This window comes from Littorina saxatilis, linkage group LG6 (assembly GCF_037325665.1).
Source record: "Littorina saxatilis isolate snail1 linkage group LG6, US_GU_Lsax_2.0, whole genome shotgun sequence".
NCBI classification, from domain to species: domain Eukaryota; kingdom Metazoa; phylum Mollusca; class Gastropoda; order Littorinimorpha; family Littorinidae; genus Littorina; species Littorina saxatilis.
The window spans coordinates 46,798,806-46,816,560 of NC_090250.1; the positions used below are offsets into that span (position 1 = coordinate 46,798,806).

Here is a 17,755-nt window from a genome sequence, read left to right on the forward strand (position 1 = left end):
CCACGGAGTAAGAACAATTGTCCCTTCAACAGACCCCTCACCCGAAATACAAGGGTCAGGGACATTACACCGATCACTAGTTCTACAGTTTGTACAAGGCCATTCGGGGACGAAGAACGGCAGAAGAAACCGGGAGTTTTATTGTGTGTGTGTATGTGTGTGTGTTTGTGTGTGTGTGTGTAAGCGCGCGCGCGTTGAAAAGATGGAGACTGCGATAGATTGAGCATCAATAATAGTTTCGCCTTTGACTCTAATGCACTGTTCTAAGAAACAATAATACAATAACATCTTTATAATCCTGTACCGAAAAGCTCACGATTATGAGGAAAGAAATCAGAAAAAGTGGCAGGTTATTATCCAGTCTATATGCCGAGTGCAAACCCTACACAAAGCTTAAATCGCCTCAGTCATTGTATCCAGTCTATATGCCGAGTGCAAACCCTACACAAAGCTTAAATCGCCTCAGTCATTGTATCCAGTCTATATGCCGAGTGCAAACCCTACACAAAGCTTAAATCGCCTCAGTCATAATATCCCAGCTGTGTGAACACAAACACAGATACAGGGACTATGGACGACAAGTTGGTTTGTATTATATCTGTTTAGCCACTTACAGCACACCTGTCCCCCCAGTGTTTACATGTCCAAAGAACTGACACAGATTAATGGAGCATGTGTACACACACTGACAATAGGTCTTGGCTTAAAATGACAGCTAGGCAAAGGTGTCAGCGAATGAGTGAAAATCAAATGAACTTTCTTCACCTGCTTCGGCTCACTCAAGTTCTTAACATTCCGCAGACCTATCATCAGTTTTTAGTTTACAATCAGTTGAAGGGGGGGGGGGGGGGGGGGGGTATCCGGCATCCTAAAGTTCTCGTTAAATTAATCAATCAGTCAATCAATGAGGCTTATATCGCGCATATTCCGTGGGTACAGTTCTAGGCGCTCTGCAGTGATGCCGTGTGAGATGAAATTTTATAGTATTTATACGGCCAGTAGATTGCAGCCATGTCGGCGCATATTTACCTTTCACGGCCTTATTCCAAGTCACACGGGTATAGGTAGACAATTATTAACTGTGCCTAGGCAATTTTGCCAGGAAAGACCCTTTTGTCAATCGTGGGATCTTTAACGTGCACACCCAATTAGAGGTCTGTGCATGTGATGCTGCCTGTAAGGCTAACAATAACATGTAATGCTGCCTGTAAGGCTAACAATAACATGTAATGCTGGCTGTAAGGCTAACAATAACATGTAATGCTGCCTGTAAGGCTATCAATAACATGTAATGCTGCCTGTAAGGCTAGCAATAACATGTAATGCTGCCTGTAAGGCTAACAATAACATGTAATGCTGCCTGTAAGGCTAACAATAACATGTAATGCTGCCTGTAAGGCTAACAATAACATGTAATGCTGCCTGGAAGGCTAACAATAACATGTAATGCTGCCTGTAAGGCTAACAATAACATGTAATGCTGCCTGTAAGGCTAACAATAACATGTAATGCTGCCTGTAAGGCTAACAATAACATGTAATGCTGCCTGTAAGGCTAACAATAACATGTAATGCTGCCTGTAAGGCTAACGATAACATGTAATGCTGTCTGTAAGGCTAACAATAACATGTAATGCTGCCTGTAAGGCTAACGATAACATGTAATGCTGCCTGTAAGGCTAACAATAACATGTAATGCTGCCTGTAAGGCTAACGATAACATGTAATGCTGCCTGTAAGGCTAACAATAACATGTAATGCTGCCTGTAAGGCTAACGATAACATGTAATGCTGTCTGTAAGGCTAACAATAACATGTAATGCTGCCTGTAAGGCTAACAATAACATGTAATGATGCCTGTAACAATAACATGTAATGATGCCTGTAAGGCTAACAATAACATGTAATGCTGCCTGTAAGGCTAACAATAACATGTAATGCTGTCTGTAAGGCTAACAATAACATGTAATGCTGCCTGTAAGGCTAACGATAACATGTAATGCTGTCTGTAAGGCTAACAATAACATGTAATGCTGCCTGTAAGGCTAACAATAACATGTAATGATGCCTGTAACAATAACATGTAATGATGCCTGTAAGGCTAACAATAACATGTAATGCTGCCTGTAAGGCTAACAATAACATGTAATGCTGTCTGTAAGGCTAACAATAACATGTAATGCTGCCTGTAAGGCTAACAATAACATGTAATGCTGTCTGTAAGGCTAACAATAACATGTAATGCTGTCTGTAAGGCTAACAATAACATGTAATGCTGCCTGTAAGGCTAACAATAACATGTAATGCTGTCTGTAAGGCTAACGATAACATGTAATGCTGTCTGTAAGGCTAACAATAACATGTAATGCTGTCTGTAAGGCTAACGATAACATGTAATACTGCCTGTAAGGCTAACAATAACATGTAATGCTGCCTGTAAGGCTAACAATAACATGTAATGCTGTCTGTAAGGCTAACAATAACATGTAATGATGCCTGTAAGGCTAACAATAACATGTAATGCTGTCTGTAAGGCTAACAATAACATGTAATACTGCCTGTAAGGCTAACAATAACATGTAATGCTGCCTGTAAGGCTAACAATAACATGTAATGCTGCCTGTAAGGCTAACAATAACATGTAATGCTGCCTGTAAGGCTAACAATAACATGTAATGCTGTCTGTAAGGCTAACAATAACATGTAATACCATGCATGTGATTATACATCTACCAGAGACATTACAGTACGTGCTTCTCTCTATGTCCATGCATAGATCTACGTAAGTGCTCTTGCTCTCTCTCTCTCTCTCTCTCTCTCTCTCTCTCTCTCTCTCTCTCTCTCTCTCTCTCTCTCTCTCTCTCTCTCTCTCTCTCTCTCTCTCTCTCTCTCTCTCTCTCTCTCTCTCTCTCTCTCTCTCTCTCTCTCTCTCCTCAGCTCAACCACATAACCATGTGAGATAAGAAAACAATAAAACGCCAACTTCTTCAACATTATCTTCCACTCTATCAAGTATCATCTTAATACCATTACCAATGCAGCTGCTAAAGTTTATCTGAGTGTTTCCCCCCGGTCTTTAACACAAAAACTATATCCCCTAAAAGCTGGAGACTTCTGCAAGCCTGTGTTGCCTGTCAGTGTCAACTTTAACGACAGACTCAGAAGTGTCTTGTCACCTCAAAGTGTCATCGAGTGTCACCATCAAGCACTCTTTTCTCCTTTTCTTTCTCTCAGTGAAAACACCTCGAGGTGTAATAAACAGGCTTGTTATCTGGTCCTTACTCCTTATAAAGCCATTAAAAGACACCCAGTATCCAGGATCTAGCTGACCTTTAGTGACCTGTTTCGCGAGTTCAGCTTGGTCGTTTTATTCGTTTTTGCACATTCGTGAAATTAACATGATTGTATTCATGTCTTTCGTAAGAAAACAACGGCAAGTATACTGCCTATGGCGAGCAGAATTACAGCCAGAGATAAATCAAAACGAAATAGCGAACAGACAGGTAATTGCGTTTATGTATAAACTATTGTACACACACACACACACATACAGTTATAATTCAAAAATAGATTGGAAAAAAATCTTTAATGAATCAAAGATTATTCAAGGCTACGCAAAGAGCGTAGTCTCGAATATACATGTGCATGGATGCTTCTTTATCATCTCCTTCTCGTCGTTTCAATGATGGAGTACCGCCTACTTATCCAACCCTTTCGAGTCCATAACATCAAACATTAAACGGCCCACCTCAATGCTTCCTCCTTACAGCTCGTAATTTCTTCTTTAAAAGCTGGTCCCGGTTTAATTCTCCGTGAGAGAGTAAATCCTTCTCTACATGTATGTCAAATCTCACTCCACAATCTCCGGCACCGGAAACACGAATTTACAACTGCATTTCCAGTGCGGAAAAACGAATTTACAACTGCATTTTCCAGTCGCCACGCAAGGAGGAGACAGAGGCCCCATTTGTCTTCCGCTTATCTCAGCAACATTTTAATGACGTTTAATTACGGGGGGGGGGGGGGGGGGGAAGCAAGACGCTTTATCCTCCGTCGCCAACAGAGGCTGGCATAGAACTATCTGGTTACATAGGTCACAGGGAAGTGGCGTGGGAACGCTTTCACCCCTTCTGTGTCAAGCCACATCACTGTCTGCCCTGCTCGCAAACTGATTGATGGCACAACTTGTAACTGATACTCACAGCTCTTCAGTTTGGCAGAACAACGAGCATCTTGTTGCCCTTATTTTCTGATGTGTATAGGGGGAAATACAAGGGAAGAAGGGAAAAACACTTTACAATGGGTGAAGTGCAGCACCAGATAGAGAGAGCGAGAGCGAGAGCGAGAGCGAGAGAGAGAGAGACAGAGTGAGAGAGACAAAGAGAGACTCCATCAACTGAGTAAAAATTCATTATTTTTCGATGTCAACTTTCCCACCTCCTTATCTGCTCGAAAAGGTACACCAGGATGATTCAGTGAGTGGTAAGTTATACAGAGAGGTGTGAGAAATAAGGCAGTGTGCAAATGTCAGACGGCAGGCAGCTTGGACTCTCGACTCTAGCCCGTGCACGTGCAGCTTTCTCTGATTCACTATTTGCTCTGTGCTACTGTCACATTTTGCAAGGGGGCGAAGGAGGTGGTGGTGGTGTGTCACTACTGTTGGTGACGCTCAAAAACTGTTTCCTCGTACCATTGTGTTGACTACAAAATTCAGTACATTTTCAGCTGTCGTGGCACATGTAAAACACTGACACTGATGTATTACCCCGCAACATAATTCTGTCAACGACTCAACGCTGCCAAATCTGAGTCACAATGTGTTAACAAAACCGCCTTACCTGTTTACTGACAAAGTCAATATTACACTAGTAGCTGCTGATACACTGTCTTGTATGTTCACTATTTAAAAATTAAAAAATGCAAAGCTCTTTTTTAACCAGCCTAATCGAGTCATCCAGCAGTTCATAATATTCTGAGGCGAAAAAATCATCCCTTCATAGTAGCTCAAAGATTGTAAACTCAATACATTTTCAGCTGCTGCCACACGTGTTCACTGAAAGCTGTCAAGATATAAGCGAAGAAAAATCAAGCTACTGTCAATGTCTAAAAAGTTTGACATTTTCTAGTGTTGACAAGACTGCTTTTGCAAAAATTAAGCACAAAGCTATGTATCGCAAAAGATTCATAACTCAGTGCAGTTTCGTCAAAGCACGCACAATTCTAATTTGCAGTCTGAATGATTTCATTGTGTTAGCACATTGATTATGATGTATTTCTTTCTAATATCACATCTTTCATTTGCATCAGTGCTTCGAGTTTCGTGATTCATGTCGTGCATTTTTAGATCCCAATGAATTAAGGCCTAAAAAAAAAATAGGTGTGGTTACGGTAACCCGACCTACCCTATTTTTAGGGGCCGATCCTATAACTTTTTATTACATTTGTCAACAAAAAAACAAAAACAAAAAAAAAGAGTGCAAAAAACGCAATGAAAGCGAAAGCGCCCGTATCGCACACTTATTTCCCTGTCAAGTACCGTACTTTCCGGGTCATAAGGCGCGACTTTTTTCCTCGAGTTCGACCCCTGAAGCGTCTAATCCGTGTATGAAATACGAAAAAATCAAAGAGACCGCTTGAGTACCAGTCAAACAACTTGTGATAATGCATGTTTCAACTACTAGGTACTGCCCTGCCTTTGATCTGGCCGCACACACAGATTTCCACTCTGTTAAACTCGGTCACTTACCGGTCACTGACCCCGATGCAGGAAGTGTTTCCTCTCTCAGATATGACAGGGGAACCACCTCTCATGGCAAAAACTGGGTCATTGACCCCTGGGAAGAAGGTCGTGTCTTTTAACAAGGCCACCCAGCTATCACAATGCCTTTGGTCACTGACCCCGATGCAGGAAGTGTTTCCTCTCTCAGATATGACAGGGGAACCACCTCTCATGGCAAAAACTGGGTCATTTTGGTGCGCCCTATTGGCCCCCTGCGTCCAATGGGTGACTGGATTACAATTTTTTTTTTAAAAGAAGGGGGTGCGTCTTAGATAACAAAGCGCCTTGTCACCCGGAAAGTACGGTAGGTTTAATGTGTACACATTAGAAAAAAAAGTTAAAAAAAAAAAAAAGTGATTGCCTACCTACCTACCCTATTTTTTTTGGCTATGTTACCGTAACCACACCTATTTTTTTTTTGGGCCTAATGAATGCAAATCAGTCTCATGCTGTAATTTATTCTCGCGACTCTCTAATTACCTTAGAATGGCGCTGATGAATTAAAAAAAAAAACACTAAGAAAAAACCCTGATGTAAACGGTAAAGATCTAACTCAACTAATGTTGTCAAACGTTTGTGTAGTAAGCAGAGTATGCTGATGATGTGATTACAATTATCGCTTCAACAACTGGTGCATACTCAGTGGACAGGTATTTCCCTACGCGTATACCAGACAGTAGACAACGACCAGAGAGCTAAAGCCGAGCCACGAACTAACTAAACAAGCACACATAATTATGACATACGGAAAGGGGAAGTAGCCAAATATTGATGATTAATTTTGGAGAGAACAAAATCAAAACGAAACACCTTCGTAAAAGTGTGTGTACTGTGCAGGGCCGGACTACCGGGGGGGGGGGGGGGGGTATGGGGGTTGCGCACCCCCCCCCCAGCCTAAACATGTACCTCACTTATTTAAAACATTTTTTATTATTGTTTATTTTATGCCGTTTCATGCAAGGAGCGACCATTTTGCTATCTCAGAATATGACCTACCCATCAGCTTCAGGGGGCTTCGCCCCCTGACCCCCACTGGCAACCCCCCCTCCTCTTCGCCTAGTCCGGCCCTGCTGTGTGTGAGAGAGAGAGAGAGAGAGAGAGAGAGAGAGAGAGAGAGAGAGAGAGATTTTCTTTATTTGGTGTTTAACGTCGTTTTCAACCACGAAGGTTATATCGCGACGGGGAAAGGGGGGAGATGGGATAGAGCCACTTGTCAATTGTTTCTTGTTCACAAAAGCACTAATCAAAAATTTGCTCCAGGGGCTTGCAACGTAGTACAATATATCACCTTACTGGGAGAATGCAAGTTTCCAGTACAAAGGACTTAACATTTCTTACATACTGCTTGACTAAAATCTTTACAAACATTGACTATATTCTATACAAGAAACACTTAACAAGGGTAAAAGGAGAAACAGAATCCGTTAGTCGCCTCTTACGACATGCTGGGGAGCATCGGGTAAATTCTTCCCCCTAACCCGCGGGGGGAGAGAGGGAGAGAGTAAATGTCGGCGTGCATAGGGTGTGTAGGGTTTGTGTGTGTGCGTGTATGTGTGTATGTGTGTGTGTGTATGAAAGAGAGAGAGAGAGAGAGAGAGAAAGAGAGAGAGAGACTAGAAAGAGAGAGAGAGAGAGAGAGAGAGAGAGAGAGAGAGAGAGAGAGAGAGAGAGAGAGAGAGAGAGAGAGACTAGAAAGAGAGAGAGAGAGAGAGAGAGAGAGAGAGAGAGAGAGAATGAAAGAGAGATAGAACACACACAACTGCCGTCGAAAAATGTGATTAACGTCAAGCAATTTCTCGTTCAAGTCATTATAAGCCTTAATTTTGTATGTATAACATTTAATGTAAGAATTACAAGTACCTCGAGAATTTACACACAGAAATACAATAAACAAACCCAATAAAAACTTCAAATAAACAAAACATGTTCGTTACCTTTGAATGAGTTTATCCCGATTCATGTCTCCACCGGCGGCCAACAAGTAAAATCCAACACGTCAAAGACACAGAACCTTGCCAGCGTATCCTTTACACACCCCTGCCTTTCAGTCACTTCTCTTTTACTTTTACACAAGCTCTTGTCTTTGCCACCTCGCTCGCTCTGTATCAGACACAATAAAGCTAAATTTGACTGTGCACAGGCCAATACCACGAAAAACTGTCACCAAAAACTGTGACAAACTTCAGTCGATTCCCCAGTCTGTCAATTAGCCGTTCAATCCTTGGTCATTATTGTAGTCGCTCTCTCGAGCTCTCCTCTCTTCGGCTGTACTTTCAGTCTGTGCAGTCTCATTGTCTCTCCGTCTCAGACACCATCAAGCTTCGTCAATCAGCTATGTGCACAGACCAACACTACGAACAAGTACTAACACCAAAAGCTGTGACTAACTTCAATCAATTTCTCTCTCGAAGTCATACATTTAGCCGATCACTCCTCGGTCATTATTTTAGTCGCTCTCTCTGACTTTCTCTCCTTTCTTCAGCTGTATTTGCACTACCACACAAACGACTCAATCCGTCCACTACTGTATCCTCCAGCTGTTACGACCGTCACGCATCGATGAAACAATCTTTTCTTCCCCCCGAAACCACAACACAGCACACTACGGACTGTAACCGCTAAACACAGCTGACACGCGGTGGTGTCGTTTCAACAAGTTCGCTGCGACGCTTTCTGGAGGGGGGAGGGAAACTTCCCGCTGTCTCTCTTGTCAGCGCGACTGACAATGGGAGAGAGACACACACACCCACGATCAATACTTTTCAAGGCCTCCAAACTTCAAGCTCCCTCGGTTTGAAATTTTTGTCTCCGCACAGCGAAGAATGAAACTGCACCACAACAGCGTATCATTTGCTTGTCATAAAAGTTTGTTGGAGGGGTATTTTTCCCTCAGCAAGCGGCGTCACCCCCACTGCAGTGAAAGTGAACGCGTCAAGTGTTGCTCGCTTGGCCCTGCCACAGGCTCTTTGTGTCAATGCCACACAAATATTCGGCCTTCTCTCCCTCTATTTCTCTCTCTCTCTCTCTCTCTCTCTCTCCTCTCCTCCCCCGGCCCAACACATAACAGAGCTACACACACGCACGCTGTGCACTTCTCAGCTGTCACCGCGTGACCCACTAAGGACACGACGGACCAATCAAGACAGAGGGGGGCGTGGCCTAAGACCCTATGAATGGACACACTACCATGTGTTGCGAGGGTCAAAACAAACCGACTTCGCGTGCTTGAAAAAAATGTGCGAAAGAGTTTCCTTTTCGGCTTCTTTTTTCCAAAGCGACTATTAGTTATACCTTACCAGAAACAGTCCACATTTTTACAAAAGGGCAGAGTTGGACTAAAAGACCTAGCGAAAAGCCAGTTATTAAGTATTAACGGGAAGCCTCCGCCAGGAAACCTTTTCGCAGCTGTCCATTCACTCTCTCTTGAAGTCATAGACCGTCGTAGTGCATGTGCGCGCCGTGTGTGTGTGTGTGTGTTTGTTTGTTTGTTTGTGTGTGTGTGTGTGTGTGTGTGTGTGTGTGTTTGTTTGTGTGTGTGTGTATGTGTGTGTTTGTGCGTGTGCGTGTGTGTGTGTGTGTGTGTCCCTCCTTTTACAGAGAAGCGACAGAGGTAAATTTACATTACTTTATTTACCATTTATCTATGTGAATGTTTCTTAACATCTCTCTCTCTCTCTCTCTTTCTCTCTCTCTGGATATGTTTGTCAGACGATCATTCTGTCTGCGTCAAACAGTACTGTCCATGTCTCCTCACACCATCTCTGTGACTAATTACCAACACTACAGTATCATCACGTATAGTAGCTAAGTGAGAAGAGCCAACACCCACACGGGAAGTGAGAAAGTAATGAGGTCAGACTCCATAATTGTGACGTTACAGAGTACAGACGGGTTTACACATACTCGCAAAAAGAGAGTTTAAATCAGCTACAAAGAGTCTTCGTGTAGCAAGGCCCGAACGCGTCAGTTCTAGTTTGAAAAAGGTTGAATTTGGTAAAAAAAAACTAGCAAGAATGTTAGTGTGTTAGACCCGTCCAGTCTCTCTCTCTCTCTCTGTCTCTCTCTCTCTCTGTCTGTCTCTCTCTGTCTCTCTCTCTCTCTGTCTCTCTCTCTGTCTGTCTGTCTGTCTGTCTGTCTGTCTGTCTGTCTGTCTGTCTCTCTCTCTCTCTCTCTCTCTCTCTCTCTCTCTCTCTCTCTCTCTCTGCCCTTTTACATTACATGTTTTTAAAAAAGTGAGAGAGAACCGGACGTGTGTGTGTGTGTGTGTGTGTGTGTGTGTGTGTGTATGTGTGTGCGCGTGCGTGTGCGTCAGTGCCTGTCTGATTGTAACACTGACCAATTTTGATAATTACAGCAGAGTGTAACCTAATGTCACCGCTTGAGTCTAAGCAATGCAACCGGACTGGACGAACACTCAATCAGAACCGATCCTCTCCAACTCTCTCATGCTAACAATCCCATTTATTCACATCTCCACAGAAAAAAACTCATCATTGCAAAAGACCGACAGCTCCATCAAGCCAATGATTCCTCTCATTTTTATCCCCATTATTTGTTTGTTTGTTTGTTTGTTTGCTTAACGCCCAGCCGACCACGAAGGGCCATATCAGGGCGGTGCTGCTTTGACATATAACGTGCGCCACACACAAGACAGAAGTCGCAGCACAGGCTTCGTGTCTCACCCAGTCACATTATTCTGACACCGGACCAACCAGTCCTAGCACTAACCCCATAATGCCAGACGCCAGGCGGAGCAGCCACTAGATTGCCAATTTTAAAGTCTTAGGTATGACCCGGCCGGGGTTCGAACCCACGACCTCCCGATCACGGGGCGGACTCTTTACCACTAGGCCAACCGTGCCGGTTATCCCCATTATGAGCAGGCAACTTGTTTACTGGGCTGCTGCACAGCGTATTATCCTGCACGCTGAGTGTTCCCTGCCTTTATTTCTGCTGCATCTGTTACCCCCGGCGAGTACGATTAATTACTGTCTGGGACTTGGATAAAGAATGAATATGCAATTACCGGAATAGAGAAGGAGGAAGAGGAGAAGGAGGAAGAGGAGGAGGAGGAAGAGGAGGAGAAGGAAGAGGAGGAGGAGAAGAGAGAGAGAGCGAGAGAGGGAGAGAGAGAGAGAGAGACAGACAGACAGACAGACAGACAAACAGACCTAGAGGCAGACAGAGAGAGAGAGAAGCGGGGGGGAGGGAGCAGGCAAACAAACAGGCAGACGGAGAGAGAGAGAGAGAGAGAGAGAGAGAGAGAGAGAGAGAGAGAGAGAGAGAGAGAGAGAGAGAGACAGACAGAGAGAGAGACAGAGAGAGAGAGACAGAGACAGAGAGACAGAGAGAACAATGGACGTTGTAGCGCTACCTCTAGGGTCACGCTAAGGTCAACGGTGACCAACACTAACTTTGAAAACGGAGACAAGGAGGCTTTCAAGAAAATGGTTTCCAGATGTTCATGGTCTCTGTGGAACTTTTGAGTGATCTCCCCCCAGGACCGATTCACAACTCGCCGTTACCTTGAAACTCGAGAAGGGAAGTAATTTCCTCTGCATCAATGAAGACAAGTCTCCCCTGCCGCTGCGCTTCCGTTGGAATGTTCCAACCCATTTCAACGCCAGCATTCATACACTGGCAGGGCTGGGAGGGGAGGGTGGTGGTGCTGGTGTTGGTGAATGGGGGAAGGGGAAGGGGAGGGGGGGGGGGGTCAGGAAACGAGAGATACACTTGAAGACAGCAAGGACTTTTTTTTCTTTTCTCGCGCTTCTCAGTGCACCCGTTCATTGACAACATATCTTATTCCACTATTTTCTCCCTTTCCTTTCCGTGGTATGGTAGGTAATTTCACATACCTTCTGGGTTTTTCCCCCCACCAATACGCCCCTCCCTCTCTCTTTCACCCACATGCACATACACACGCACGTGCACACCATCTCCATCCAGAAATTTTTGTCAAGCAAAACACAGCGGCGAGCAGTTAAATGGCTGAATCACAAGTACAAAGAAAACCTATACTCCAGGGATGTCTGTCGGTCCGTGGGTCCGTCTGATTTAACACTTATGACAACCAAATCCCTCTGTATTACAACATCCTTTAAACACAACATAAACTCATGCAATCAGACATTGATTACGATATATATCATTAACATAACAAAATCCATTTGAAAGAAAAATTAATGGCCTACCTCAGCATTTTCATCGTGGAACGCAAGACATCAGTATTTATTGAAGCACAGTCCAACCATTGACCACCACAAACCGCGTTACATCACTAAACGAAATAGTACACTCTCTTTTAACGCGAACGTCATCAGCGAAGAAGACACAGAAAAACAGAGAAGATGATGACGTCAGTCTGATCGAATGCAAAACACATAGACCTCAACCTCCAAAAACGAACTTCAGCACACGCGAAATGTCGTTGAAGCTCACTCGGCGCAACATTGACTGGAACAGTCTTGTATCACAACATTGACTGGAACAGTCTTGTATCACAACATTGACTGGAACAGTCTTGTATCACAACATTGACTGGAACAGTCTTGTATCACAACATTGACTGGAACAGTCTTGTATCACAACTATTATTCTGCAATGTTTGTGATGGAGTAAACGTAACATAATACCACACTGATTAATATGCAATTAGCAGCATGTAGTGATAATGCTCTATCCTTTCAAATTATAAGCAGCAACATTTCGTATGAACTTTAGGCTTCGGAAAATCGTGCAAAGTAAAGTTCCCCGCTATGTACAGTAATGCATGGTAATTCCATTGTGTGCACATAACCTCGTCAACTCGACTGCATCACAATATGCAGGTCTACCAAATAATAACGTTTAACAGTTGAGCATGAAAGCCTTGCACAACACTGCAAACTCTCCCGATGCAGTATTTGGAACACAGCCACCAAATCCCAATTAGCATCACGACATAAACCCGCGGCACAGTCACTAAATTACAAGCCGCAAAACCTCAGCATAAAATAGACGACACAGGAACGTTTGTACCTGAAGCAAATGGAAGAACAATACCACTTTACCGTAAACATAATAATTACACTGCAAAACCATGCCGATGCAAGCAGCAGCACTACTATACAAAAAGAATGGACTTCAACATCTATCTCTATCAATAAACAATACTGCCAGCGCTGACAAATGAAACGAGACAGCAGCAGACTCTTCCTTGACACCAGCGGCGCAGATACCTACGAGAACTGGCAACTGCGATAATACTACCCGTCACTCAGAATGAAAACTACATCATGTCGACGACATAATTTGACTACACTGATATACCACCAGCAATCAAACTGACTCGAGGTGGCACTCAGATGCTGTTACGTCTCATTTTCGGTGAAAACTTAAAGAAACTCATTTGCCATCATATGTCATACCGTTACGATACCCTAGAACTGAAGCTGTTTAGCAACACTGATGAATGCTCGCGTCTTCGGTGAAACTGACAACGGCAAACACGATCATGATCGAATGAGCTCTTACGTCTTTTGTTGTAACTAACAATTCATGCAATTTACACAAGACGTCACACTGAAAATTTAAGGCCGTACTTCACAAATAATCAACACTTGTTTCTTTTTGTGAAACCGACAATGGTTATCACACTCCTGATTATTATCACGACATATCTGACGCTGCTATCACGTGTCGTCACGTGACTTGAACGGACAACCAACCATACCATCTGCGGCACTGCATGGTACTGGGAAGATTTGATTCTTGCTCAGATAATCGTTCAAAAATTGTTGCTTATTTTGCAGTGACTTAATACATGTAAGCTTTACCTAAAATTGCCTCTTAAAATGTTTCATTTAGCTGGCAATGAGGCCCGGGTAGCTCAGCTGGTAGAGCACTGGACTTGTGATCGAAAGGTCGCTGGTTCGAATCCGGGCCGGGACGGACACGGGTCAACTTTATGTGCAGACCCAGAGACGGTATCCATCTCCCACCCCCGTGTCACCACAATGGCACGTTAAAGATCTTGGTCATTCTACCATAAGTGCAGATGGCTGATACCACCTAAACACGCATACATCAAAAGCCGTGAGGGCGTAAAAACTCGAATCGTATGAACCAATTCATGTCCAATATAGGCAATTAAGACCTGACGGACAATAAGCCCCTTAAAATTTACTCTTTTTTTTTTTTGCAATGAGGCACCGTTTCGTCATTGTTACTGAAACTAAAAAAATCGTCATTCTGGTAAGCGTGATTTTACTTCCGCTGAGACATTACTTCAATTGTTATTTAACTTCCACCAAAACTAATGACTCCCCCAACATCTCCTGAATTTAATTCTGCAACAAGAAACTCACACTGTTGTCACCTAAACTATAATGCCACAGCTAACTTCAACGGACTTAAACTCTGCAACCAGAAACCATTACACTATACTAACAGTCACCAAAACTAATGACACCACTAACACCGTGGACGCCATGAACATCAACCCAGTATCACTTCGAAACCCTCTGCTCACAACCGAACTGACAAGAGCAACACAAGGATCACAATAAATACGACACAACTTACTCAGACGACACCCGACGCCGTTCTAACCGACAACCGTTCCACACACTGTCACACACACTCTCACTCCGTTGTTTATGCCAGCAGGCAGTTTTTAACGTGTGCCTAAAATTCTCTCCTTAACGACCTGCTAAAACCTTAACATCTGGCGCTTTAACGTTCGACACAAATCATTGCCCGACTCATCAGTCGGCAACAGCTTCCAGGTTTGACAGAAACAGCAACAAATTCCACCCGAAATATGCCTGGAGAAAGCACGCGTGATTGCGTTAGAATGACTCCATAAAAATGAACCACCTCTAAATGAGCAAGCCCTAAGAACGCTTTCACGAAGACTTTTTTGCGATGGTTTGAAAACAAACAAGCTTTGTTGTGCGAACGGTTTCCCGCAAGCGTTGAAGACACTCAACACGGCTGAGCAGTTTCAACAGACATCCTCAACATGTTTGTTTGGGAGTTCTTGCCCCCAAAAGCAATTCAGTCAGTTTGTAATGATAAGAAACCCAAGTCTACTAGACCCACACAAACTTGGCATGATTCCCAGGTTGGGGCATGAGACACAAAGACACCACACTTCTTTTAGTATCAACGGGATCAGCAGGTCCGCAATCAGGAAAAATTAAGTCAGTTGGCCCCTAAACGGCACAAAGCTTCTTCTTCTTCTTCTTCTTCTTCTTCTTCTTCTTCTTCTTCTTCTTCTTCTTCTTCTTCTTCTTCTTCTTCTTCTTCTTATTCTTCTTCTTCTGCGTTTGTGGGTTTAGAACTCTCATGAGCACTCGGATTTCTTCCCACTGGGCCTTTTACGCGTGGAAGTGATTCTACCGAGCCATTAAGGTAGCTCTCCGTTTTCAGGGGTAAACACGAGACTGAAACAGGACAAACTGGCCGAATTCATACTTTGCGTTGTAATTCAGTTTTCAGTACATTTTCGCTGTAACTCAGTTCAGAATATGCTGGTACTTCTACAAATTACACACTGTAACGCTTAGGTAGAATTATCTGTAACTCTTCGAAACAAAGTCAGAAGCTGTTTTTCCCAGCGACAACATTTCGCTAAAGACACAGCGAGGAAGAAGAAGCTGCACGCAGTGACGATCAGCACCAAACAAGAACGGGAGACTAAACGATTACCTCCGAAACAAAAGCTCGTTAGGCACGCCTCGTGGGCACCTGGAAAACATCATACCACCCAACCCCCAACCCCCTCATTACGTCAGTTCCCGTCATTTTCTGTCAACGTAAACAGCCCAGTATACCTCACACTGCCAACTCCGATATTCGCTGCACGATGATGGTGGAAAGCAAAACAATCCGCGAGTTCCGCAGCTTATGACACGGTAATGGTTTATTTTTTCTTGCTGTAATTACTAGCAGCCCGTATTTCTGAATACATTCCTGAGCTCATTTTTTTTTCTTCTTCCGTGAGATTTTTTTTCTTCCAGTATGTCGTCGAGAAGTATTTTCCTCGGATTTTGTCCTCATTCGCCTACCATAAAAACCACCACGGCTTTGCATTGTGGCGCGGACGGCGTGCCGTAAAGACACGAGAGTCAAAAAGACAAACGAGCTTGTTTTGGCGCTGTTTACTCGCTCCAAACACACAATCAAGCAATGTTCTGCTGGTGCAGCCAACATCAACATGCCAGGTTTGAGCAATATGAAATCAATATGGTTGAGCATTGTCAACACATGCTGCAAGTTCCTCTTTGATTTATGCGAATGTTGATAGACTTTCTGCGACATTACCACTGTGTTGTTTGTCCTTGACGTATTAGAAAGATTAATGAGTTGGGACTAGATCGGTCGATTGAGACACCAGCTGGGTCACCAGAAATGTGAACACGCACACACACACGCGCGCGCGCGCACACACACGCACGCACCCACACACACACACACACGTACACACACACACACACACACACACACACGTACGTACGTACGTACACACACACACACACATACACACACACACACACACACAAACCAACACACACACAAACACACACACAAACATACACACACAAACGTCCACCCCTCGCCCCCCCCCCCCCCCCCCCGGCCTCATCTCCACTCCTTTACTCTTTTCCCCTCACCACCAAAGCTAAACTTCACCAAACGCAATCAATCAATTTTCACAAAACGATGCGCACGAGCAGAAATGGAAGCCTGACGACAGTTGTTGTGTCTACGAGTGGTGCCAAAATCTATACCTCCTGCCTCTCCCCGTGACAAATACGGGTCTTGAACTCTGTTGATTTTGTTCCAACCCCTTACATTTCGTCGATAGTGCCAACGCCGCCAGCCGCTTGTGTACGTCTGTTTGGGAGTGACGTGATCCATCGCTCAGTTGTTTATGGAAGGCGGTCGAACAACATGGTGTAAGTGCATCATTATCAGTAAGGTAAGAATGTGGCTAGCCTATAGTTAGTGATAAACAATTTAAAAAAAATAGGGCTGGTGTAGCAGTTATAACATGGCTATCTTACTCTTGTGTTTAAAGACTCGTTTCTTTTCTCCGTTTTTACATTTAGTCAAGTTTTGACTAAATGTTTTAACGTAGAGGGGGGAATCGAGACGAGGGTCGTGGTGTATGTGTGTGTGTCTGTGTGTAGAGCGATTCAGAAAAAAAACTACTGGACCGATCTTCATGAAACTTGACATGAGAGATCCTGAGTATGGTACCCCCAGACGGTTTTTTTCATTTTTTTGATACATGTCTTTGATGACGTCATATCCGGCTTTTTGTGAAAGTTGGGGCGGAACTGTCACGCTCTCATTTTTCAACCAAATTGGTTGAAATTTTGGTCAAGTAATCTTCGACAAAGCCCGGACTTTGGTATTGCATTTCAACTTGGAGGCTTAACACTTAATTAATGAGTTTGCTCATTAAAGTTGTCATTAAAATCGATTTTTCGCAAACAGATTTAAAATTGATTGCATCGTATTCTTCATCACATTCTGAATCTAAACATATATACATATGTCATGTTTACTCTTAAAATGAGATCACAATTAACGAAAATAGATCAATTAGTCTTACGATTAAAATCTAAGAAATCGATCCAAAAATGATTTCATCTTATTCTTTATCATTTCCTGATTCCAAAAACATATAGATATGATAGGTTGTATTCAAAACAACCTCAGAAAGTTAACAAGAATACAGAAAAGCGCGCTTTCCTGCTTAGCACAATACGCTACCGCGCTAATCTGGCGTGTCAATATCACTACGTTTTGCACGTGGAAGGTGAGCGATTTCCTTCACGCGGGGATTGACGAAGCTGTGCTGTCTTGGTGAAAAAATACAGTGCGTTCAGTTTCATTCCGTGAGTTCAACAGCTTGACAAAATGTAGTAATTTCGCCTTACGCGACTTGTTATTGAATGCAATGCAATGCAATGCAATGAAATTC

The 17,755-nt window shown here is 43.5% G+C and overlaps 1 protein-coding gene across 2 annotated transcripts in view; it reads right to left on the reverse strand.

The window, feature by feature from the left end:
* The window catches only part of LOC138969355 (kelch-like protein 5), a 110,473-nt gene that overhangs the window by 46,326 nt on the left and 46,392 nt on the right, over positions 1-17,755 (reverse strand). Inside the window, exon 1 of one of the 2 annotated variants that reach the window (XM_070342129.1) lies at positions 7,713-8,785. The exons of the other annotated variant lie outside the window; for it this stretch is intronic. Within the exon in view, the coding sequence (XP_070198230.1) occupies positions 7,713-7,738 (26 nt within the window). The 5' untranslated portion in view covers positions 7,739-8,785. Of the gene's footprint in view, positions 1-7,712; positions 8,786-17,755 lie in introns of those variants that run through there. 2 annotated transcript variants of the gene reach the window in all.